This window comes from Equus przewalskii, chromosome 26 (assembly GCF_037783145.1).
Source record: "Equus przewalskii isolate Varuska chromosome 26, EquPr2, whole genome shotgun sequence".
NCBI lineage: Eukaryota > Metazoa > Chordata > Mammalia > Perissodactyla > Equidae > Equus > Equus przewalskii.
Genome location: NC_091856.1, coordinates 18,666,424 through 18,691,159, shown reverse-complemented (window position 1 = coordinate 18,691,159; position 24,736 = coordinate 18,666,424). Strand labels below are relative to the sequence as shown.

Sequence of the window (24,736 nt, the reverse complement as noted above, 5' to 3'; positions counted from 1 at the left end):
GACTGCAAAGAAGCATGAGAGAACATTTTGGGGTTCATGCTAACGTCACACATTGTGATTGTGATGTGGTTAAATGACTATACGTTTGTCAAAATGCATGAAACCGTACTTTGAAATTGGTGAATTTTATTCATGTAAATTATATCTCAATAAATTCAATTTTAAAACAGACTGAAAAGAACCCCATTACCAGAATAATGGTGGATAGCTTTTGAGTAATGAGGTTATGGCTGATTCTTCATTTCTCACTGCTCTGCATTTTCCCAGTTCCCTTTAATGAAGAGACCTTAGATTTTAAAAAAGGAAGCACGAATTGTAAAATGAAAGCCAGCAGCTGCTCCTGCCGACGTTCTCCACTAGAGTCTAGGGATCTGAAGTCCCTAGATTTGAACCTGGCTCTGCAATGGCTGTGGGGTGTGACATTGAGTTAGTCACTTTACCTCTCTGGACCTCAATTTCCCCTCCTCCCTCCAAAATGCTGGGGCCGGGCAAACCACAGCACAGTGATTCCCGCTCTGCCTTTCTGCAGGACTTGCAATCGATACTACTCAACCCAGCTTTAGAAAACAACGTCCAGTACTGGTTGATTAAAATTATTTTTCCTCCACATCCCACAGACGCTGCTCCTGACGTGGTAAGGTACTCCGTCAATGCTCTGTGAAAGGCCTGATTTACAGCTGAAAGTAAGGTTTACTCACTGTGGCTATCCCTACAGACTATAAGTATACACACACACGCATGCACACGCTCCCGTGCTTGCACATGCATGCACACGCATTTGCAAAGGGCTGGATGCAAAGCTGGAATAGAGGCTGTCTCCCAGGGAGGGACCAGTGCACGAAAGAGAAAGTGGTTGTTTCCGGCAGAGGATGGAAAAAGGGGCATTGGCTGCTGTTTGTCTCATCTCAGAACGTGCCTCGGCCTCCATACTTCACGTGTGTCAGCTCCAGAACCCTCACCCGGCTTGTGGAGGGTGCTGACTAGCCCACTTTAAGACGAGAAGACTGAGGCCCGGAGAGGTGAAGAGGCTCAAAGGGATGAGAAATCAGGAGAGGCCCTTCCAAAATCCTAAAATTGCCATTGCCAACCTGTCTGCCGCTGGGGAAAGTCCCCGTGTCTCTCCTGGCTGTGGTCCTCAGGCAAGTTACCTAGCCATTTTGTGCCTCAATGTCCTTATCTATAAAGTGGAGCTAAAATGGGCATTTAACTATTCTGAGTTAAGCAGTTCTGAGGACTAAATAAGCTAATATGTGGAAAACTCTTAGAATAAGGCCTGGCACCAAGGAAGCTCAAATGACGTTAAGATACTTTTTATGAGCTGTGCAACTTTCGGCCAGTGATCATGTTCTCTGAGCCTCCATTTCTTCATCTGTCCAACGGGGATGATAATGTCAGCTGGTGAACAGGCTTGTTCAGGAGATCGGAGGAAAGACACACCTGACACCCAGTCATTGCTCACTAAACGTTCGCTATCTTTAGTATGACGCCTGCCAAAACCCACTCGTGAAGTGTCACCAGGGCAAGACAAGTTTTCTCCAGCACAGAAAGGAAGTTCATTAGTGAGAATTACCCCGTGCCATTCAGCACTCTTAATGAGATTGGTGTTATTCGTGGCTGATCCCCTTATCAGCAGGGCTGTGAACTGCGCAGATCATGACGCTTAATTTCTCTCTGTGGAGTCAATCCTCTAATCCCGACTCAGCCTGGCTGGCATTCAGCCTGGCTCCGTATGGCACTGCCAGTGCCGGCGAGGCATTCTCTGCCGGCGACCGACCAGAACAAAGCAGCCCAAAGCTCTTCCCAGAAAACAAGTCGGGATACGTGGGAGAGGCGGGGACCCCCACCGGGGTGCAGTCTCGGTTTGCATTTTTTTTTTTTTAAAGATTTTATTTTTTTCCTTTTTCTCCCCAAAGCCCCCCAGCACATAGTTGTATGTTCTTCGTTGTGGGTCCTTCTAGTTGTGGCACGTGGGACACCACCTCAGCATGGCCCGATGAGCAGTGGCCTGTCCGCGCCCAGGATTCGAACCAACGAAACACTGGGCCGCCTGCAGCGGAGCGCGCGAACCCAACCACTCGGCCACGGGGCCAGCCCCTCTCGGTTTGCATTTTAATGGCCTCTGCCCAACTGCCTGAGGGATGGAGAAGGGGCACCCTAGCCCTTCCCTAATTAGGCTCAGCTTCCAGAAGCTGGGGCAAGTGGAGGTGGGGTTCAGAGGAGTGGTGAGCCAGAGCAGGTTGTGGGAGTCTGGGACGCAGGTGGTGTGTTCAGGAAGTGGTCCCCAAGCAGCCTTCCAGAAGCTGTCGCTGGTTCCCATCAGGTCTAGTCTCAACGCCTTGAGCTGGCATTCAAGGCCTTTCCTGGTGCAGGAGGGTTGATGGCAAGGGCGAGCAGGAGGTGTGAGACACGTGAAGATGGAACCTGGGTGTGAGGGGGGCAGCTGGAGAGTGCAGGTTTGTGTGTCCTTGTTTTAGAGATGGAGACACTCAGAGAGGGGGAGGTTCCTGCCCGAGGTCACACAGCATGGGGCACACTAGAGCATGGAACTCATGCATCTTGGCTGCCAATCCAACCCTGTCCTGATTTTAATGAGTCCACTAGACATAAATAACACCCAAAAGATCACATGAATTAGGGCCTAGTGTCCAGCAGATACCCAATTAATCCATGCTGAATGAATGAGTGAACAAATGAATGCAGAGAGGTGACACGAACAGAAACCACTGGGCCCTGGGGATGCATCTATTATAGCACACAGCGTCTGCCTGAGTAAAACAGAAATGAGACCAGAAGCGGGCGCTACAATGACCAAAACCTAAATCGGAGGGGTTGGTTTGAAGGCTGGGTGGTCTACAGCGAGGGGCTGACGCTGCAAGCTGGAAAGCTGGCAGAACAGCCGGCAGAGGGTTGTCCGGACAGCAGACGACTCGCCTTTGGCTCCATGGCAGTCCCTGGACAAGCGGGCAGGGGCGTGGCCTGAGGATGTGTCAGAAACGTATGTCCCGGCCGCCCCACGCCTGCGGAGCCTGAAATGCAGGGTGGGGCCCGGAAATCTGTGCTGTAACCCGCCCCCAGGTGACGGGGGCCACTCCAGTCTGAGGACGGCTGCTCTGTGGGACAGTTACAGTGACGGCCACCTGCTCCCAGACGGGGCTTCGGCCCAGGTTGCCGGGGCTCAGGCCTCTCCGCCCCGTCTCCCACCTCTGCTCACCCGCCTCTCAAACCCCCTCAATTCCACCTCCACGTCTCTCTCCGGGTCAGCTCCTGTTTGGCCTTTAGGCTCAGCACAGGAGCCACAACCTTCCGGAAGCGTCCTTCAGCTCTGTCCCCCAATGGTCACCAAGCCCACGGCCCCCCCAGTGCATGGACAACCCTGTGTTCTGACTGACCATCCGGGGCTCCCTGAGGGCAGGTCCCATGTCCTGCAGTCATTTCCTGGGAGACAGTGGCTTTCACCAGGGCCCTGTGGCCGCCTCTGGCTTTGGCAGGATCTGCGGGGGATGAGGAGGGGGCTGAGCATCCCCCCGGCCAGGCGGCCGCTGGCCCCTTACCTGCGTGGGACTGCATGTGCTCCAGCAGGTTGTTGTAGAATTGGAACTGGATCCCGCAGGCGCCGCAGGTGTAGGGTTCTGGGGAGAGAAGCGAAGAAGCCGTGTCAGGGCCAGACCAAGCCCGAAGCCTCTTGGCTGGGCTGCGGGCAGCTCTGGCACGGGGAACCCAACACGCACGGGAGCTCTGCACTTGGGGCCCTGGGCCCAGCCTGTCTGCTCCCCTGCCCACCACTGACTAGTGAGGGAGAGAGGAAGACGTGCAGATGGAGACCATCTAATCCAACCAGGCAGACATTTATTGAGTGCTCACTGTGTGCCAGGCAGTTCTGGGCCCTGGGGGGGTGTGGGGATGGTTGGGGGAGGACGACTAACGGGCCTGGAGCTCTCTCAGGGCAGAGACTGCATCTTATTTGTTCCACAGCCCAGTTCTCTGCTGGTGGAAGCGCACAGACAGGAATGAATGAATGAATGCATGAACAACCCAAACAAGGCGATGGACAGAGAGGGCAGTAAGGGCGGGGAAGGAGAGGCAGGAGGAAAGGGCAGGAAGTGGAGAAAGTCATAGAAAGGCAAGAGGAAGCGAGGATAAGATGAGGGAGGGGAGGGAGGGCAAGGGGGAAGGGAGAGGACCTTTATCTTTCATCCCTGTGTGCCCAGCACTCAAGTCAGGGCCTGGCACAGGGAAGACCAGAAGGAGGAAGAAGGGGTGCAAAGAGGAGTTAGGAACCCGGAGGAAGAGGACGGCTGAGATGGGGCTCGGAGAGGGGTCCTGAGGCTGCCCCGGGGAGTAGGAATGGGAAGGTTGGTGTCCCTGCCAGGGTCGGGGCTGGCAGAGGCAGGCTGCCCCCAGGGAGGGCTCTGCTCCGTGCCCTGTCCAAACTCCTCCGCCCGCCCGGGGCTGGGCCTCCTTCTGCCTCCACAGCTGCCGGGTCTGCCTGGGAGGGCGGCCCCAGGCCAGATGCTCTGGGGAGGTCCTGAGCCAGCGTGCGGCCAGCTGAGTTCATTCCCTGCCCTGCCTCGCCCTCTCCACCCCCCAACGGGACCATCACTTACTCTGCAGGAGAGGGAAAGGATTGGAAATCAGGGGACTTGGAGTTTCTGCAAAAGAGAAACAGTTCAGCTAAGTCTCTTCCAGCTCTGGTGCTCAGAGATGACTGTCACTATTTCCATTCTTAATAAGCAGTGAGCCAGATGTGGCTCTGAGGAGGGGTGGCATCTGGGAGCCAGGCTCACGTCTGGGGTGGGGCTGGGGCACCGGGCAGACCCAGATCAGTGAGGGCCGTCCCTCCAGGACACACTCAACTCTCAAAAAGCGAGCCCACAGGACGCTAAGGAGGAACGGTCCACGCGTGGCTGCCCACCCCACAGGACAGGGAGCTGGGGGCGGCTTCCAGGCACCAGGATGGGAATGTCTGGCACCAAAAACCACAGCCTCAGACGTAGGAGGCAGCAGAGCGGGGCCGGACGGACGACCCCAGGAATCCTGGCTCCACCACCCACAAGCTGGGGACCTGGGACAACAAGCACCCTCACCTGACCTCACTTTCCTCATCTGAAAAGTTGGGTAACAGTAACACCAACCCCCACCCCTGCCCCAGGGCTGTGGGAAGGACGGAAACAGACAAGACACACAGAGCTCTGAACACATGCCAGGCACACAGTAAGCGCTCAATAAATGGTGGCTGCCAGCAGTGGCAGCACTTGACACCAAGATTCCCAGTTCTGAGTGTCGGCCCTGGAGGAAGGAGAGGCAGCGGGTGCAGGCTGGCTGGCTGAGCGCGACACTCCCCAGGAGCCAGCGGTTCTGGTCCCAGCTCTGCACCTTACTCTTGGGTGTGCTCCATCACTTTAAGGCCACCTCACGGAGAGGCTGAGTGGGTGACATTTTTCAAAAGGGCGAAGCCGGTTGGAAAAGTCGGTTTAAAGGATCATGTCAACATTCTCGGGGCTCCTACAGCACCCCTTGTGGTATTCATCAAATCACTTGTTTTCCTTAAAACCACCGCACGTGAGTGCATAATCCACGCAAGGCCCTGGCTGGCCGTTCCCCGTGCCCAGGATCTGTGTGCTCTGCCCACGGGACAGCAGAGGAGGAATTTAGAGTCTGGTCCAAGTCACCAGCTTGCAGATGGTGCAACTGGGGTTTGAGCCTCGGCTGGAAACCCAAGCTGGAGCTCGGTTTCTATCTTCAAATCTGTGCTCCCAGCTGTTTCACAAAGCCCCTGACTGACCGTCCAGCCACGTCCATCATCTGTCTACACCCAGGCAGTGCCCAGCCCAGCGCCGGCCACAGGCCCACACCTAATTCAGTGAAGTAAACTTCAACTGTGCAAGAAAGTCAGCGGGCGCCTTACTGTATGTAACCAGCGTCAGAATTCTTTTCCCATCCTGCCCCGGCTGGCACTGAGTAGATTGGCTTGCTTGGGATCACCCACGGCGCTGGCAGGTGGCCCCCGTCTGCCAGGGAGATGGTCTTGGCTGTTCTCTCTGGTCGAGGGCTCGGCCAGCAGGCTCGGCCACCACCAGGAGGCGCCAAAATACCACCAGGGATCTCAGACAAACCTGCTCGGGCCAGTAGGGGCTGGAAGGGAGTGTGTGGATGGTCCCAGGTCCCAAGTGGGGCCAGAAGTTGGGGCCTCCGGCTCTTGGGCCACAGCTCTCTCTACTGTACCCCCTTGGCCTCTCCTGGAAAGAAACTGGCTGCCACGTTCACCCTACAAACAGCAATGGCTCACTTAGACCCGACGCTCCGGGGCCATCCGAGTGGGGACACGGCAGCGTGTGGGGAGGGGGAGTTCCTCTCTCCATGGGGAAGAGTCCCAGGCCTTGAGATGCCCCTGAGGCCCAGAGGGATGTCCGTGGAAGAAAGGGCCCCTCCCGCTCTGCCTGGCCCTGGCCTCCTCCCGCCAACACCCATCAGGCAGCAGGCAGACCCCAGCCCACAGAGCGCGTGCTGCCATGGCCGCGGGGAGGGCAGGAGCCGATGGCAGCGGCTGTCACGGGGCACACTCACCGCTGGAGTTTTGGGAACTGCTATTCGTCTCTTCAAAGTGGTTTTGTGCTTTGCCTTCTACTCTCCGACTGAACGCGCTTTCTGCTGGGGGCGGGGGCAGGAGAGAGCAAGGGAAAGCGATGGTGATCGGTCAGCATTAGGGCTGAGGGAGGGGCCTGCCAGCAAGGCTCAGAGGGTGAGGTACTGGCACCGCCCTGACCCCCGGGCTGGGTGAGTGCCCAGGGATTCATGCTGGGGGAACCAGCACAGGGACACCCCTGGCTCCCCCGGGTCACCTGAGCTGCCTGACGCCTTGTCAGGGCCCTAAGTGACCCCCCCGACAGCGCCCAGGGGTGCAGGTCCAGGCAGGGAGGTGATGCGTGTGTGACTTGTTCAAGAGAGCACAGATGAAATCCAGCTGATCGAACATATGACAAATGGGCTGGGTCTGCCCATCTTTGGTCCCTGGGGAGCCGCATTTGTGACACTGAGTGATGTGGATCTGCCACTCACGACTCCCTCTGCCAGATTCTGCTGCCACAGGCCCCACAAAGGAACAGAGAGGATGACAGACTGTTTCCTGGTGGTGGCTCTGGCAGAGCAGGAGGGCCAGGCAGCTGGTTGCGGCTCCGCAAGCTGAGCGGTCCCTGAAGTGGCAGAAAAGGGACCAGGGAAGATGGGCAGAGCTGGGGCAGCCCCACACCCTGAGGCCAAAGACCCGGCGAGGTCTGGCCAGGTTCACCCAGGGGAACGGACTGGCTCCCCAAGTGACTTCTGGGGTGTCTCCGCTTACAGGCGGCACCTTCCCGAGCGGCTCGCCCTCTCCCAGGCGCTGTCCAGAACCCGTGGAACGCAGAGATAGGGTCCAACCAGGAGGAAAAACACCCATTTGGTCCCCACCCCCCCTGCAGCAGGTACTGAGACAAAAATCCAAGCTGGAAAGCCACCTGGCTTTTCCAAGATTCTCTTGGGACAAGAGGATGATGGATGCTCCCGGAGATACAGGCTTCTGGGAACAAGTCCACTGGGGATGAGCAGCTGACCAGTCCCTTTCTTAAGGGGAAACAACTAACATGAGCATGTCAAAGGCTCTGAGAAGTCCAACGGAAAAGAGACCCATTAAGCTTTATGTCACCCAGGATTCTCAAAGGTATTTGGCCACCAAAGCTCATTTAAAAAAAAATAGCAGATTCCTTAATATCCCTCAAAATTGGTGACCCCGGGAACCCACTTTGGGAAATGCCACTGTCACCCAGTCCACCCTCTGCAGGGAGGGCAAGTGCTCAGACTGTGACGGCCGGGGTTCCAGACGACCATCGGGGTGATGGCATAGGAAGCCGGGGTGGCTCCCACAGCCTCTGCCTAATTCCCTGGGCTCCAACCCAAGGCCTCCTGACGCAGCCTCGTTTTCGCAGAGGCTGTTGCTGACATCAGGAGGTAGACGGCTTCAAAACGTGCCTGTGAAATGCCTGGGCTGAAGCTACAGATCTGCCACCTCAAGTAGCACCTGTAAATTGGCAAAGAAAGCCCCCGATTCTGTGTCGGGGGGCAGCGGGTGGGACTCTCATCTACTGAGCACCTCTACGTGGCAGACCCTGGTCCAGATGCTTCACTTCGGTGTTCTCCCTTCATCCTGCCAACAGCTCTAGGAGGCCCACGTTGTCATTCCCATTTTATAGGTGAAAAAACAGAGGAAACTGAGGTGGTCAAGTTCCTGGGCTCGTTATGCTCCTAACCCTCTAAGACGGCAGAATAAGGAGATTTCATTTTTGGGGCAGATGCTTCCGTTTTGAAAAGGTCTGGGCTAGGGAAGGGATGCTCTCTCCATCCAGATCCTTGTGCACACAGGGGGCTGGCTGCCCACCTGTGGAGGATATTCGTGCAGCCCGACCAGCATACTGGTAAACGTAGCACAGCAGAGATTACAAATGCTTATAATTAGGCTCCTAATGCTCAGGTGATGATGGAAATCCCTGCCACCAGCAGCTCCGGCTGAAAACCAGCGGGCGGCACCGTGGGTGAAGTCCCACGCACACACACGCACACACACAGGGAAGAGCTGCCTGTTCTAGAATGATCGGGGCGGTGACAACTTCCAGCTCTAACATGCGGGTTCCTGCTGCTCACAACCCGGTGTCCTCTGCCCTGCCCAGCTGGTAAACCCAGGTGTGACCCCCACCGCAAGTCTTGCAGGGCACTGGAGGCAGCCAGAAGCACGCCCCAAACCTTGCTGGATGCTATAACTTGGCAACGCTGAGGTCCGAGAGCGGCCACAGACCACGCAGCCCCTGCAAGCGGCTCTCTGCAGAAACGTAAAGACTCCCAGCCACCAGGTCAAGACTAAAAGCAAGATCTGAAAGCCACAGTCCCGTTACTCAGCCAAGCCGAAATCTACCACCGACGAGCCTGTGATGATCATCTGTTTCTTACCAATTTATGACTACTGTTGCAAAAACACAACGGCTGTTGGCTCTTCTCATCGCAGAGCCTGGAAAACTGTTAACTTCAAGGCTGATTAACTACTTACTCTCCTTTTGGGAGACCTGAGCACAACAAGCATATCTTCATACATTTTTAGGAACCACATCCTTCCCCAAAATTAGCCTCCTGAACCAGAGAGAAAAAGGCAATCACATCTCACTTGCTCTGGCATTGGTCCAATCTACTGGTTCATGTAATGGAGCCCTCAGTTTGACCACCGCATATTTAACGGATGGCTTTGGGCCTCTTGAGGGCAAGTGAAAGGCCCCTGGTCCCAGAAGGACTACATTACCACTCGACCCTACATCCCACACATCCGGGCAGGCGGCCCAAGGCTCATCCCACCCAGGTATGAACCAGGATTCCTAATAACTGGTACTCAGCACACAGTGTGTCTACCAGTTTTCCTGGGGGAAATGGCTGCTGTGAAGCTGCTGTTCAGCCTTCTGGAGTCTGAGCCCCCTTCTGCACGGACTCAGACAACAATGCAGCTGGCATCCATTGGTTTCGTGCTGGGCTATGGCTTGGGGGGGTTCACAGGTAGTACTGGATAGGGGGAGGCCAAGAGAACAGAACTCCTGGTCAACTCCTCTGCCTCATGGAAAGCAGCTCTCTGTAGACATGAGCTTTTACGTTGGGTTTTCTGAAAGATGGGGCATGCAAACTCATGCCAAGAGGGTCCAGGCAGGTGATGTAAATGGATGAACTGGGCTAGATGCGAGACAGACAACAGTGTGATCACAATGAGAAATGACACCAGCCACGTGGCCACTGTGTTGGGGAGGCAGGAGGGAGTGGTGGGGACTGTGGCAAACGGGAGAGCACATGCTCTGTGAAAGGAGGCAGCGGTGGTCGGCCCTCCAGCCAATTGTTGCCCCTGCAGGAAAGTGGCCCGAGGACTGCCAGAACTGGCTTTTCAATGTCAGCTGCAAATCAGAAGTTTTACATAAAATCTCCTAATGTTCAAACATTGGTAACTAATTTTAAAAAATTTTTAACTCCTTAGGCCAGGACGTGGAAAAAAATATTCTCCTGCTTAAAAAAAAAAAAAATAGATGCCTACCATCACGTACAACTCTCTGAGTTAGGGCAAGAAAATCGAGATGCAGAGAGGTTTGATGGCTCGCCTTGGTCACAGAGACAGCCAGAGGCACAGCCGGATCCGGATTCGTCCCAATGGGACCTCCACTCTCGCTCTTGAAAGGGAACAATGACCCCGGGCACGGCTGTGGCAGATGCGAAGGGCAGGGAGTGGAGGAAGTGTGGGGGGACATAGGCCATTGGTACCTGCAGTCGCCTTGCTTGCCGGAGATCCCGAGTTTGGCGTGCGGAACGTCTGGGTTTGGGTGGCTGGAGGGGTGCGGTGTAAGAGGGTGGCGCATCGGACCACGGAGGCCGGAGCCTTTTTCCCCGACTGGTTCGTCTGGGTCTTCGCCGCCACGAAGCGCGGAGATGGGGAGACCTCTGGATGTGAACACTCAGAGCCCGTGTCTGGATCGTCCGGCGGCTCCCACCCGGGGGCGGTACCTGAGAGGGTCACGCTCTCAGTCCCCGAGGGCTCGGAGCCCGCAGAGTGAGGGGCCTCCTGGGCCACAGGCCCCCATGCTCAAGGGTTGAAACCTCTTGTCGGTCCACAGAGACTAAAGGCTCTCACTCCCACCCAGAACTGGAGAAAGCCCGGGAGTCTAGAACCTTCTCCAGCTTCTCCTGGAAGGCAGCCTGATCGCCAGCTCACCCTGAGTGTCTCCTGGAGCCCACCGACCAGCCCCCTGGGTGGGTCACCCATAACCTTGACCAGTCCAGGCTCTGAGGGTCTAAGAACTCAACCTGTGACGCATGCCTGGGGCACCTGATTAGGTGACCCAGGCCCAAGGGCATTTTCTAGAACATTCACTTGCAAGCCTCTTCCTTCAAAGGCAGGCAGGCCGGGACGTAATGATGAAAACAGGCAGAGACGCGCCAGGGTTGACTGGTGGGGTGGGGTAAAAGCGGGGGGCCCAATGCCACCCCAAGGTTTTAGTGGAAGGGGCTCCGGTGCCCCCTGGCCACTGACTGAGAGTGGATGCTCTCAGGGGACAGTGCTCCACCCAGGGCCCGAGGCTTTGACTGAAATAAGGGCAGCACGTCACTGTGGTGTCTGGGGAACCCTGTGTCACCATTTCTCCTGCCTCCCTCACCTGAGTTCTCTGCAGAGGCTGGGGTCACTGAGAACACGGGGGCTGACACTCAAGTGGTCTCCACCTCTGGCAGTCTGGGGCAGGCAGTGGTCTGCCTCCTTCACACTGCCTGGGGCTGCAATCACCAGTGCTGGCGACCCCTGACCCTGGCCACACTCCCACATTCAAAACGAAAGAGGAGGGGGGCAGCGGTCTTCTCACTCAACGGCAACTCTCTCCCCTAAAGGCAAGAGGGGACCAGGCAGGAGGGACGGGCCCCTCTTTGATGCTGACCAGGCGGCTCAGAGGACCCACAGGAATGGGGACCATCCTGAGGACATCGTCTTGACTCAGGGCCTGGCCGGAGCACTGAACTGCCTGCGAAGGACCCAGCAGCTCCTTTCCTGCCTCTGGGGGCAAAGGAGGAGCCTCGTCACACCGCTGCTCCTGGGACAGCATCCATTCTGGCACCAGACACTCCACCCACGGCTTTCAGAGCCCAAAACAAAAAGGCGCTCCCTGGTCCTCCACCTCGGCCCACTCCTGGCAGATCGGGAGCCCAGGCCCAGAGAAGCAGGAGGCAGGGCCTAGCCCAAGGTCACACCGGAACCCACTCTTCAGAGTTTTGTTTACCACCTCGAGGCACTAAGGCGAGCTCAGAGGATTCAGGCTTCCCCTCCTCCCTTTGGAAGGTCACCACCTCCCTCCACCCAGAGTGGCAGCCAGATGCCCAGAGCTGGGGAGTCCCTCAGTCACGGCCCCCTTAAGTAGGCCCCCATCTGCACCACTTGAGCCCCCCCAAGGCCTCAGTGTGTGGAGAATTCAGGCGTCCCTTGCTGCCTCAACCCCCAGTCTCTGGAATCTTGTGTTCTGAATGAGGCCCGGAGAGTCTGGGGAGAAAGGACACCTCCATATGCTCCCTCCCACTCTCCCTCCTCCCCTTTCAGAGCCAAGGACCTCAGAGGCCCGAGTCCAACCAGAAGGGCGGCTCGTCTCATAACGTCCAAATTTTTTTTATGCTGAGGAAGATTTGCCCTGAGCTAACATCCACTGCCAATCTTCTTCTTTTTGTAGGTGAGCTGCCACCACAGCATGGCCACTGACAGACGAGTGGTGTAGGTCCCCACCCAGGAACCGAACCCGGGCTGTCAAAGCGGAGTGCGCTGAAGTTAACCACTAGGCCACCCGGTCTGGCCCTTCCAAATATTTTTTAGCCACAGAATAAACCTACACATCACACTCTGGGGGAGGCATCCAGAGTCCCATCTCTGACTTCTCCACTGTCACCCTCAAGCACGGTTTGGGGACACAGCTGGTGGTTCACTGGAACAGAACCGGCACTGAGTGTGGAGCGAGGCCAACCAGCCTGAGCCCCAGGTCTGTGACCTTCGGCCTCTGCCGTCTCGGACTCTACTTCCCCTCTCTTGGCCTTAGCTCCCCCAGCACACCCCTGATACCAGGGGGACACCCATCTCTGTGCTACCAACCTCACGGGCATTTTGTGAGAATCCAAGAAAGTCACAGAAGCACCATGAAGGATAAACGGCTCTTCAAACATGAGCAGCGATTACTAGTATTTTTTTAGGAATAAGGAAACCAAGGCCCAGAATGGTTAACAGTTTACGGCCACACAGAAAGTTAGTGCCAGGATGGGACAGGAGCTCAAACCTGCCGGCTCCTCAAGGAGGCCTCTGCACGAGGCCATGTGGTCCCCTTCAGCACTAATCCACACACCCCGGGGACCTGGGCACAGGGGACAGAGAATTTCTGAGCGATAAATTCAGCACGCTGCTTTCTCTCTTAGGCCTCAGTGTCTAGCCTACAGAATGGTTTCTAGGAGACCCTCCGAGTCGGGCCTTCTCATGGTCTACAATCTGGCTGTCAAAATCCTGGCATTCCACGTGCGAGTGCCCCTCCTCCCCTGCGGCAGGGAGCTCAGGGACCCCCACAGAGCACGTGATATAAGAAACCCTAGGGCATCTGTTTTCTCAACCACCCAGCAGCCTGGGACCTGCTCCCCTCTCGCCCTCTCCCGTTCTACAATATCCTTTTTCTTCTGAGGTTCATGGCCTTTGCACATGCTATTCCCTCTGCCAGCAATGTTTGTCCCTCCAATTTCTGCCTGGATAACTGCTTCTGGTCCTACACACCTCCACTTAAACATCACTTCCTCTGGCCACCCTCCCTGATATTCCCCTGGTCATTTATCTTTCAGCCCCCTCTCCTCTTCCCTTCCGAGATCTGATCGCCATCGGTAAGGACACGTGGTACGATCTTTCGATCGATGTCTGTTTCCCCGTTAGCCTGCAAGCTCTGTGAGGGCAGGGACTCTGCCAGTTTTCCCCGACCGCGTACTGAGTGCCTGGAACATTCCCTGACACACAGGAAGCGCTCAACAGATATTGTGGAATCAGAGAATCAACGCAGGAATGATTCAGAACCGCTGAACTACGTCAAAGATGGGATGCCCAAGAGATGACATACGAAGCTGTGTCACATGTTATCCTTGCAATGGCCCGCAGAGCATGAGGCAGATGGGTAGGCAGAGGCTCCGAGAGGTACACCACCACTCCAGGGTCAAAGGGCAGGTTGGGGCTGAGCCAGGACGAACTGCCCAGGCTCTGAACCCATTTCACGCAACAGCTCGCTCCATCTGTCGACCTTCCCACATGCGATGTTATCAGCTGGAATTCCTACCTGGGCTTTCACTGAGAAAGGAAGAAAGAGCTTCAGACAGACTGGCTGATCGCCCTTGTAAGAAGCATACGAGATATTTACCCATAAGAGATATTTTAAAATAAGAGAACACCATGGTCTCTCCTTTCTGTAAAGCTTTGAAAATTTAAATGGAGCGAAAATTCCCGAGAATACAAGGATTCGAGAAAAGTAACTACGCAGCTGAGAGGGTGGAGGGACCAGGGGGTCTCCTTGAAACCCTCACTAGGCAGAAGGGGGTGGAAATGCATTCGAGGCAAATGGGAAGAGTGTGCTCAAGGGCTGGAGGTGGGAATGAATGGGAGACGTGATGCAAGAGGAGTGTCAATTTGGGAAACCCTACTCCCTACTAAGGATTTTAGCCTTAGAAAGAGAACTGGAGACCTTACACCTCTGGCCAGGATGGAGCAACTGGTGTGGGACTAACCCTCCTCCCTATTCAACTGCAAGGCTGGACAAAACACATGAAATGACAGTTTTCAGACCTTCAACAGCAGGCGGCGCAGGACTGTGATTCAGGAAAGAAGACCTGCCATGAGCCCCACCGTCACTCCACCTCTCTGCCTGGAGAGATCTGGACCACAGCACAGAGGTGGACCCAAAGCACAGCGATCTCGCAGAACGGAGGAGGCAGTGATCAGGGTTCAGGGCTTCTGAGGTGGCTGGATTTTGCAATGTAGAATAACAAAGAGGAGGGAATTGTGCAAAAAAAAAAAAAAAACAACGCTGGAAACGTGCACAGGGTCCCCATGAAGTCTTTGGCTGAATGTCAAACTGATTTGTGCAGAGGGAGCCTCTGCAAAGGCTGCGGCAAACAGCCACTGGGGGCTGTGAGCTGAGTGAGGATCCGGAGGTTGCACAGGTTTGGAGATGTTTGAGTTCCCACCTGCTGGAGAGGAGAGACCTTGCTGAACACCTTGGGCATTCAACTGAGACCTGGAAAGCCTGTGCTTCAGAAGGCTTACTCTAACCCTAGAACATGAACTACTCTAGCCCTGCCCTAACACAGCTTAAAAACAAGCCTTTGAAATACCAAGCTGACCTGTAAGTAAATTAACTGCCTGTCAGAACAAAATCCAACCTTTTATAAAGGAAGATAACAAAATCCAGACACTCAACAACAGAGCACCTGCAATGTGCAGCAAAGAATAAAACATTACTCATCAGGTGATGCAGGAAAATGTGACTGATAATCAAGAGAAAAAAACAGTCAGTAGAAACATACAGAAATGACAGGGATGACGGCATTTGCAGACAAGGACCTTAAAGCAGCTATTATAAATACGCTCAAAGATTTAATGGATAATATGAACATAATGAAGAAAGGAATGATGTAAAAAGGAACCAAGCAGAAATTACAGAGATGAAAAATATGGTTGCTGAAATGAAAAATTCAACTGAAGGATTTTTCTAATAAAACCGATTAGACACTGTAGAAGAAAAGATCAGTGAACTCGAAGACAGGGCACTAGAAACAGTCCAAATTGAAGCACAGAGGGAAAACTACACTGAAAATTTGAACAGTGCTTCTGTTGATCTGTAAAATGGTTTAACATACATGTAATGAAAGTCTCAAAGGGAGAGGAAAGAGAGATTGGGGAAGAAAAATATTTGAAGAAATATTGACTGAAAACTGTCCAAATTTGATTAAAAAAAAATCTAAACCTATTCATCCATTCATCCAAGAAGTTCAAGAAATCCCAAACAGGATAAACATAAAGAAAACCATACATCATAATCAAATTGCTGAAAATCAGTAATACAGAGAAATATGTAAAAGCATCCAGAAAAAAAAAGGCATATTAAACATAGAATAACAATTAGAATGATCTTTGACTTCTCATCAGAGACAACAAAAGCCAGAAGATGAAGGAAAGACATTTTTAAAGTGCTAAAAAAAAAAAAAATTTCTCAACTTAGAATTTCATATCCAGAGAAAACATCCTTCAAAAGAGGAGGTGAAATAAAAACATCTTCAGTTAATAAAATCTTTCACCAACAGATCTATAATATAAGAAATGTTAAAGAAAGCTCTTCAGGGAATAACGAAAAGTGAGAATAGACGGAATTTAGATTTATAAAAAGGAAAGAAAAGCACAGCAAACGGTAAATAGGCAGGTAAATATAAAAGCCGTTTTCTCATTTCTTAATTACTTTAACAAGTGATTGACTGTTCAAAGCAAAAAGGATAATTGTTGGGTTTATAACTTATATAGAAGTAAACAAGTAAGAATAGCACACAGGCCTGAGAGATAGTACATGGAAGTAGACTCTTATAAAGCTCTTATGTTATGTGTGATGTTATGAATTCATAGTTGACTAGAATACAGTAAAGATGTATATTATAAACCACAGAGTAACCACTAAAGTAAAAGAGGTATAGCCAACAAGTTAACAGAGGAAATAAAAAAAAATTCTTAATTAATATTAAAGAAGGCAAGAAAAGAAAAAATGAATGATAAGATGAGATGGGATGAACAGAAAAAAATTCAAGGTGGTAAACTTAAATCCAACCATATCAATAAATTATACTAAATATAAATGGACTAAATACTTTGTTTAAAAGGCAGAGATTGCCTGACTGGATAAAGGAGCAAGAACCAACTTTATGGATGCACTTCAAAGATACAGACATAGATAGATTAAAAAAAAAAAGGATGAGAATGGGGCTGGCCCCGTGGCCGAGTGGTTAAGTTCGCGCACTCCGCTGCAGGCGGCCCAGTGTTTCGGTGGTTCGAATCCTGGGCGCGGACATGGCACTGCTCATCAAACCATGCTGAGGCAGCGTCCCACATGCCACAACTAGAAGAACCCACAACGAAGAATATACAACTATGTACCGGGGGGCTTTGGGGAGAAAAAGGAAAAAAAAATAAAATCTTTAAAAAAAAAAAAAAAAGGATGAGAAGAGATATACCATGCTGACATTAATCCTAAGCAAGCTGCAGTGGCTCTATTAATATCAGATAAAGTAGATTTTGGGACAACAGGTATTACCAGAGATAAAGGGCTCCGCACACTTTTAAAAAGGGTCAGTTCATCAAGACATGATCATCCTAAATGTGTGCACCTGAAGACAAAGTTTCAAAGCACATGACTCAATAACTGACAGAATTAAAGGAAGAAGCATTTTAGCTGCAGATTTTAATGCTCCTCTCTCAGTACTGGAGAAAAAAAGCAGATTAAATTTTTTTTAAAAAGCTTGAAAAAGTATAGCGATCTGAATAACATTATGAATCAACTTAACCTAATTGACACCACACTCAGGGAACACTCTTCCCAACTGATTCTCTAAGGCCAGAATTACTCTGATATTCAACTCAGACAAGGACATTATAAGAACAGAAAAGGACACTGCTGGTTGGAATGGAAAATGGCATAACCGCTTTGAAAACCGGTTTGGCTGTCTCTTAAAAGTTAAAGGTACACCTACCATATGATCCAGCCATTCCATTCCTAGGTATTCACCCAAGAGAAATGAAACTCTACAAAGACGTGTACACAAAAGTTCACAGCACCTTTATCTGTATTAGCTCCAAACCGGAAACACACCATATGTGCATCTATAAGTGAAGAAACAATGGAATACTGTATACTATATCTATATCTATATCTATATCTATATCTATATCTAGATAATGGAATACTGCTACTCAACAATTAAAAGCAATGAACTTGTGACATATGCAAACATGGATGAATCTTTAAACAATTATGGTGAGTGAAAGAAGCCAGGCCCTCTCTCACACAAAAAAAGAGTACATATAAGATTCCATATATGCAGTATTCTAGAAAATGCAAACTAATCTATACTACTAGGAAGCAGAGCAGCGCCTGCCCGGGGATGGGGATGGGGGTGGGGAAGTTGTGAGCAAGAGATTATAAAAGAGCACAAGGAAACTTCTGGAGGCGATGGATATGTTCATGATCTTGATTGCAGTAATGGTTTCATGGGTACACACATAGGTCAAAACTTTTCAAATGTACACTTTAACTACAGGCACTTTATTGTAGGACAGCATATCTCAATAAAGGTTTAAAACACTTCAACAGAAATACTTACTTTTTGCTTATGTCCATCATTACCAAATCACTGATTGAATATAGGGCCCTCTGCTCATCCTAGGACTGTAGTTACCTGTCCTCGAGGGCTCAGTTTTGGGAGTGATATGAAAAGCCAGGTAAAATTCTGGGGAATTTCAGACTGAAGTGAACAGAAAACATCTTCTTGAAAGCAAAGTAACTCTACAAACTACCCTGGTTCCTAAAGTAACTCAGACGCCCATCCAAGAAAAAGGGGCTTCAAAGCAGGAAGTCATTCTTTTGGCAAAGAAGAAACATCCCAACACTGTAACCGTCTTCAGTTCATTTCATAGCCTGACCTTCTGATCATCTCAATGTATTTTAATAAAGTACAGGCATGGTGACTTCTTTTAAAAGATAACAAAAATCAATCCATGAAATTCACCGCATTATCAGAATAAAAGACAAGAATCATATAATCATCTCAACAGATGGAGGAAAAAACACGTGACACCAACTGATGATACAAGCTTTCAGTAAACTAGGAAGGGAAGGTGACTTCCTCAACAGATGAAGGGCATCTATGAAACCCACCTTCAGCCAACACAATCCTCGATGAGAACAGATCCTTAAGGAAAATCTGAACCCTATGATTGGGAACAAGGCAGAGATATCACTCATTTCTTCTGTTCAACATTGTACTGGAGGGTCGTAATCAGTATAGTGAGAAAGAAAAAGATAATAAAAAGAATACAGATTGGAAAAAAGGAGGTAGAGCAGTCTTTATTAGCAGATGACATCTGCATGTACGAGAAAAATGCTAAGAAGCTACCAAAAAAAAACCTATGAGAACTAATAAGTGAATTTAGCAAAGTTTCAGGATACAAACTCAATATACAAAAATCAACTGTGTTTATATGTACTAGCAAAAAACGACTGGAAAATAAAAAATCATGGCGTCAAAAACATACAATACTTAGAGATAATTTAATAAAAGATGTGCGAGACCTCTACCCTGAAAAGTACAAACTCCGGCTGAGAGAAATTAAAAGACCAAATGCTTGGAGAGATATATACCATGTTCGTGGATTGGAAGACCCACTATTATTATGAGGTCTATTCTCCTCAGATTGGTCTACAGATCTGGTGTAATCCTAAACAAAATACCAGTTGGAAATTCTGTAGAAATTGGCAAGAAGACCAATATTTACATGGAAAAGCAAAGTTCCTAGAATAGACAAATATTCTTTAAAAAGGACAAAATTGAAAAACTGAGAGTACCTGATTTAAGACTCGGTATAAAACTCCAGTAAATAAAACCGTTTTGGCATAAACATAAACAAATAGATCAATGGAACAGAAATAAACTCACACTTATATATTCAACTGATTTTCAGAAAGGTCCCAAGGCAATGCAATGGGGAAAGGGACAATCCTTTCAACAAATGGTGTGAGAGCAACCGGATATCCATATGGACGAAAATGGATCTCAACGCATACCTCTCATCGCTCACAAAAGCTAACTGGAAATGGATCACAGACCTAAATGCAAAAGCTAAAATTATAAAGCTTCTAAAAGATAATAAAGGAGAACATCTTCACTATCTCGAGGTAGGCAAGAATATGCTGGGTAGGACCCAGAAAGCACTAACCATAAAAAAAGTGATAAATTAAACTTCACCAAAATGAAGAAACAACTGCTCATCAAAAAGTATTGTGTGAAAATCAACAGGGATGCCGAAGACTGAGAGAAAATATTCACTATATATATATATGATAATGGACCTGGATCTAGTATGCATAAACTCCTACAACTTAATAATAAAAAAGACAAACAACCCAACCAAAAACAGGGCAAAAGATTTAAACCGTCTCTGAAGAAAAACAGACAAATGGCCAAGAAGCCGATGAAAAAGTGCTCAGCATCATTATGCATCAGGAAAATACAAATAAACAACACAATGAGATCCCACCACCCCCGCATGAGAACAGGAAGAATTAAAGAGCCATTGCCCCCAAATGCTGGCAAGAACGTGGAGCAAGTGGAACCCCGATCCGTGGCTGGTGGGAGCGTAAGATGCTCCAGTCATTTTGGAAAATGGTTTGCCAGTTCTTAAAAACATACTCTCCCCCATGACCCAGCAATTCTACTCCTTGGAATCCACCCAAATGAACACATGTCCGTGAAAAGTCTCGTACAAGCATTTTCACAGCAGCTTTCTTCATAATAGCCTAAAACTGGAAACAACTCAGATGAACAAGCAAATGGCTAAACAAACTGTCGTATTTTCACACAACAGAATATCGCTCAGCAGTAAAAAAGAATGAACTGATATAAACGACAAGCATGAATCTTAAAAACATTTTGCTGAGTGAAAGCAGCCAGACACGAAAGAGTAGACATTCTACGAGTGCATTCACACCAACTTCTCCTGCAGCCAGCACAGGTCCTCCAGGATCCTCTCACCGCACCCAGTCTCTCCCGGCTTAGGCCTGGGTACCACTTGATGAAGCCGTCAAGTCCAGCCCCTAATTCCACACAGAACCCACGGACATACAAGTCTCTAGATCCAAAGGCCAGTGGAGGGGCTATTTCTTGGTCGGCTTTCGAGAATCAGTCGTCTGTTGGTTCCAGCCTAAATCACTCATGCTGTCTTTTCAACACAGACGATCTCAGAGGCTCCAGACTTCCGTGAGTAATAGACAAGACAGATTCACTCAACAAACAGATGCAAAAAGACAAAGAGTCCACGACAGAGAGAAAAAGAAAATGAGGAACCGAGAAACAGTAGACAGCCCTTCCGGAGAGAAGCACCTGGATGTTAAGGAAGAAATCAGGGGGCCAGGGATGGACCCCTTCCTGCTGCACCATTGGACACGTGATGCAGAACAGCTTCGGGGTTAAGAGTATGGACCCAGAGCTCGCCTGCTGGGTTCAAAGCCAGGCTCCTTCTCTTCTTAACTCCGTGACCTTATGCACCCTGTTCCAGGAAGAGCCATTTGGGGCGACAGTATAAGCAGCATGCAAGTTATTCTCCAAAGGCTGACCCCACGGTTGCAGGCTGGTCTTGTAATTAACATCCAACTGGAAGTGCATTCTGGGTAGCATCCCCTCTGAGCAGCAGGGCAGGTGCTGCTTCCCTGGACAGCACAGGTGGGCAGGTGCCCACGCACAGCTGCCCCTGTCCCCGCCCGTGGAAAGCGGGATCCCCAGAGGGGTCCGGGCCATGGAGCTCAAGCTCAGCCGCAGCCCTGATATCTCAACATCGTCACCATTTGTGGGTCAACGGGATGGGTCAGTGCCCGCCCAGCAGAAGCTGTGTCCTCTCTCCTGGACACAGGACCTGGCCACACAGTGGGGACTGGATGACCCAGACGTCCCCAGCCTGGGTGGTGAGACGGGCTCCTCTAGTTGGGTCACCACTGATGCCTGCCTGAAGGTCTTCTCAGACCAGGAATCCAGACCCCTGGGCTGGAAAGACCTCAAGAGCTTCCAGAGGTGGGAAATCTGAGCCCAGAGAAGGGAAGTGACAGGTACCAGGGCACCCAGCAGTCAGGGGCTGTGCGGGATGGGAGCTCTCGCCCACGGGGAGACCCCTCAGGCTGCTGCTCTGCCCAGAGGGGAGGAATTCCTGGGAAACTCTTACATAGCCCTCCAGGCTCTGGACACTTCTCCCCGCCCACCTGAATGCTCTCATGGGGGGGACCTGCCTGTGCCGCTACTGTCAGGGCTCCAGGAGGGTCATGAGCTCCCCAGACCGTAGGCAGCTTGAACCCCCGTTGATCTTGCATAATCATGGCCCACCGCTAGACCTGAGCTTTCCCATCCACAGATGGTACAGGAGGGTCCCCACAGCTCTGCTGTGACAAACACAATCAAGGATGTGCCCAAACACACTCAACACCCACCCCACTGCCCCACGACGCTCGCTAAGCCCCGCCTGTCGGAACTCTGGCTGGGGACTGGAGGCCTTCCCAGCTCATCTATTTGGGGATCTAAGGATGGACATCCTCCCACCTCCAGAAGAGAAGTTGGGAAAGCAGCTGCACCAGGAGAATGGCCGGCCAGGACGAGCCTGTGAGAAGCATCCTTAGAACACTGGGGACCAGAGACAGGATGGGGCCTGCCCAAGGCCACATGCAAAGCTACAACCACGCTAGGATTAATACCCGCCCTTCCGGGTCCCGGTTTAGTGCTCCCTCTAGCTTCTGACCCCTTCCACCACCACGGGCAAAGAGGGAGCTGTCTTGTCTACATGACCGTCTCCCAGCCGGGGTCAGGCCCTGCACGGGGTCAGACTCAAGCTGCATCACACGGGGCTGGCTTTGTGGGTGCAGACCAGCAACCATCCAACTTGGGGGTGCTTAAAGAGGCAGGGACACAGCCACCGAAGGACCCGATGAGGGATGCCCACGTCCTAACCCCAAATCCACGTGGGCCCCAGGCCTCTGCGTCCCCTGAGGGAAGCTTCAGGGTGGGGTTTTCCCGGCTATTCCGGTTACTGCAGCAAAGTGGTCCCAGGTCACACCTGGACGCCTAGGGACTGGCCCAGATCAAGGCCCCCTTTGCCTTCACCCTCCCCTGGCAAGGCTCCAGAGCCTTGGCTGATAGCCAGCCCGCCCCTCCCCCAGCTTCCCCATCCCCCATCCGGTACTCACTGATGGGGGCGTGTAAGGCCACATGTTCCTGGTAGGGCGTGTAGTACTTGTACTGCTTTCCACAGAATTCACAGGTGTAATTGCCGGTTTCTGTCCAGGAAGGAGAGAAAAGTGTGGGGAAGAGGCGCCGGGCTTCCATCCAGAAGCAGTAGCATGTGTGTGCTCCCTCCCCCCAAACTCCTCCTCCTTCTGGGACCACCAGTGAGAATCAGGAGCCCACTCGACTCAAGACTACCTGGGCTCAAATCCCAGCTCGGCCATTTCGAGCTGTGTGACCTTGGGCAAATCTCTTAACCTCTCTGTGCCTCAGTTTTCCTATCCGTAAAATGGGGGTAAATAATAGGACCACCTTCTAGGATTGCTGTGAGGATTAAATTTATATGTGAAGAGCTTAGAACAGTACCTGGCACACGCTGTTCTCCTTCATTGCTCCACCCCAGGCCCTGGGGCTCAGGAAACATGTGGTGACCCAAGGTGACCTCCACTCCCAACCTGTCTCTCAGCCCCTTTGCAAGCCCTGCCCTGTGCAATGGCCAGACTTGGGTGCCCCCGTCTCCAGGACCTTCCCTGCCCCCAAGCACCCCCACCCCTGGCAGAAGGGGTCACTTCTTCCTCTCGGGTCCCACCGGACTGCGTCTTTACCTCTCCTTTGGCACTGCCTAACTTCTTTCTTCTTAAAAATGTCTGATGTAATATTGTTCACTGGGGGAAAATTATAAAATACGGATAAATACAAAATTTTTAAAAGAAGAAAAATTTCAATCATCTGTAAGCCCCATAGAGCAACAGCTACCCCTGGGGGAGAGAGTGCCCCTTGCCATTGGCCCCGGACCCCACCCCACACTCCCCTCTCCTCTCGGGGCACCCCTCTCACTGACATCATCTGTCTGGCTCCTGCGGGCCCTGAATTAGCCAGCCCTGATCTATACCCTCTCTGAAACCTGGTACATTCAATCGACAATACTTTGCGGACATCTTGCTCAATCAATAAACATTGATCTCTACGACATTTATTGGCTGCACGGTTCCCACTGGACTCGAAAATTCGCTGAGCCAGGCTCCTCTACCAGGGGACAGTCAGATTGGTTCAAAATTTTTTCCCCTATTAAAAAAAATGCTGTGATCCATATCCTTGTAGAAATTTTTGTATAGGTGCTCATTATTTTTACACATCATTGTGAAATAAGGATTACTGGGCATGATCTTCGCACATTATGGCCTCAGAATAAATTAATGGTATGTGTTTTTAAGCCTTTTGATATAAACCAGAGCACCAACTACCTACCTATCAAAAGGTTGGGCCAATTTTCACCCCAATCAGAAAGATGTGAAAATGTTTCCACACACGGTAGCCAGCATTACGTCTTATCTTCTTACATTGTGCCTGACGGGGGCGCTATAAGGCCCTACTGGGTTCATTTTCCATTTCTTTGAGTTCTAAGGAAATTGACCCTTTTTCACGTTTAATTAACCGTGGTTTTCCATTTGTGACTTTCTCATTTGTGTTTACAGCCAATGTTTCTATAGGTATATTTACCTTTTGTAAATCACTAAGACTGAAGACATCAACATTTTGTTCTATAAGTATTTTTTCTCTATTGGTTTCTTATTCTGTTTATGGCTTTTCTCTCTCAATATAGAAGCTTCAAAATTTCTGGTAGTTAATTTTTTAACTGATTCATAAGCACTGGAAAAGGTACATGATTTGTTCTTTGTAGACTTCAAAGTCGTTAGATAAACTATATTAATTATATTATGCAAACCCTATATAATCTCCTCTCCTTGCTCGGTCAAAGACTCAATGTTGTGATCAATCTTCCCATTTCATTGCATTTCTGAATTCATTTTGTCTATTTAGACACAATGCTGCTTGATGTATATCGGCTCATGAAATCAGAATCTTCGCTGTGAACTGTACCCTCCACTGACATTCCACTAATTTCTAACACACCGCTTCTCAAAGTGCGGTCCCCCGGCCAGCAGCATTGGCATCACCTGGGAACTTGGTAGAAAGGCAAATTCTCAGGACTTACCCAAGATATGCTGAAAGAAAAATTCTATGGATGGGATCCAGAAATCTGTGTTTTAACGGCCCCTCAGAAAATTCTGATGCACAGGAACACTTAAGAACCATTGTTCTAACAGTTAATTATACTGTT

The 24,736-nt window shown here is 50.7% G+C and overlaps 1 protein-coding gene across 50 annotated transcripts in view; it reads right to left on the bottom strand.

The window, feature by feature from the left end:
* ZNF618 (zinc finger protein 618) overlaps positions 1 to 24,736 on the bottom strand; it is a 183,524-nt gene that overhangs the window by 16,820 nt on the left and 141,968 nt on the right. For 6 of the 50 annotated variants that reach the window (XM_070594891.1, XM_070594860.1, XM_070594878.1 and 3 more), the window contains 6 exons: positions 23,220 to 23,279; positions 22,578 to 22,667; positions 10,312 to 10,551; positions 6,565 to 6,648; positions 4,605 to 4,649; positions 3,552 to 3,629 (listed from right to left, as the gene is read on the bottom strand). In XM_070594891.1, the coding sequence (XP_070450992.1) occupies positions 3,552 to 3,629; positions 4,605 to 4,649; positions 6,565 to 6,648; positions 10,312 to 10,551; positions 22,578 to 22,667; positions 23,220 to 23,279 (597 nt within the window). The remainder of the gene's footprint in view (positions 1 to 3,551; positions 3,630 to 4,604; positions 4,650 to 6,564; positions 6,649 to 10,311; positions 10,552 to 22,577; positions 22,668 to 23,219; positions 23,280 to 24,736) is intronic. The other 44 variants (XM_070594855.1, XM_070594861.1, XM_070594851.1 and 41 more) reach the window with 14 other exon arrangements.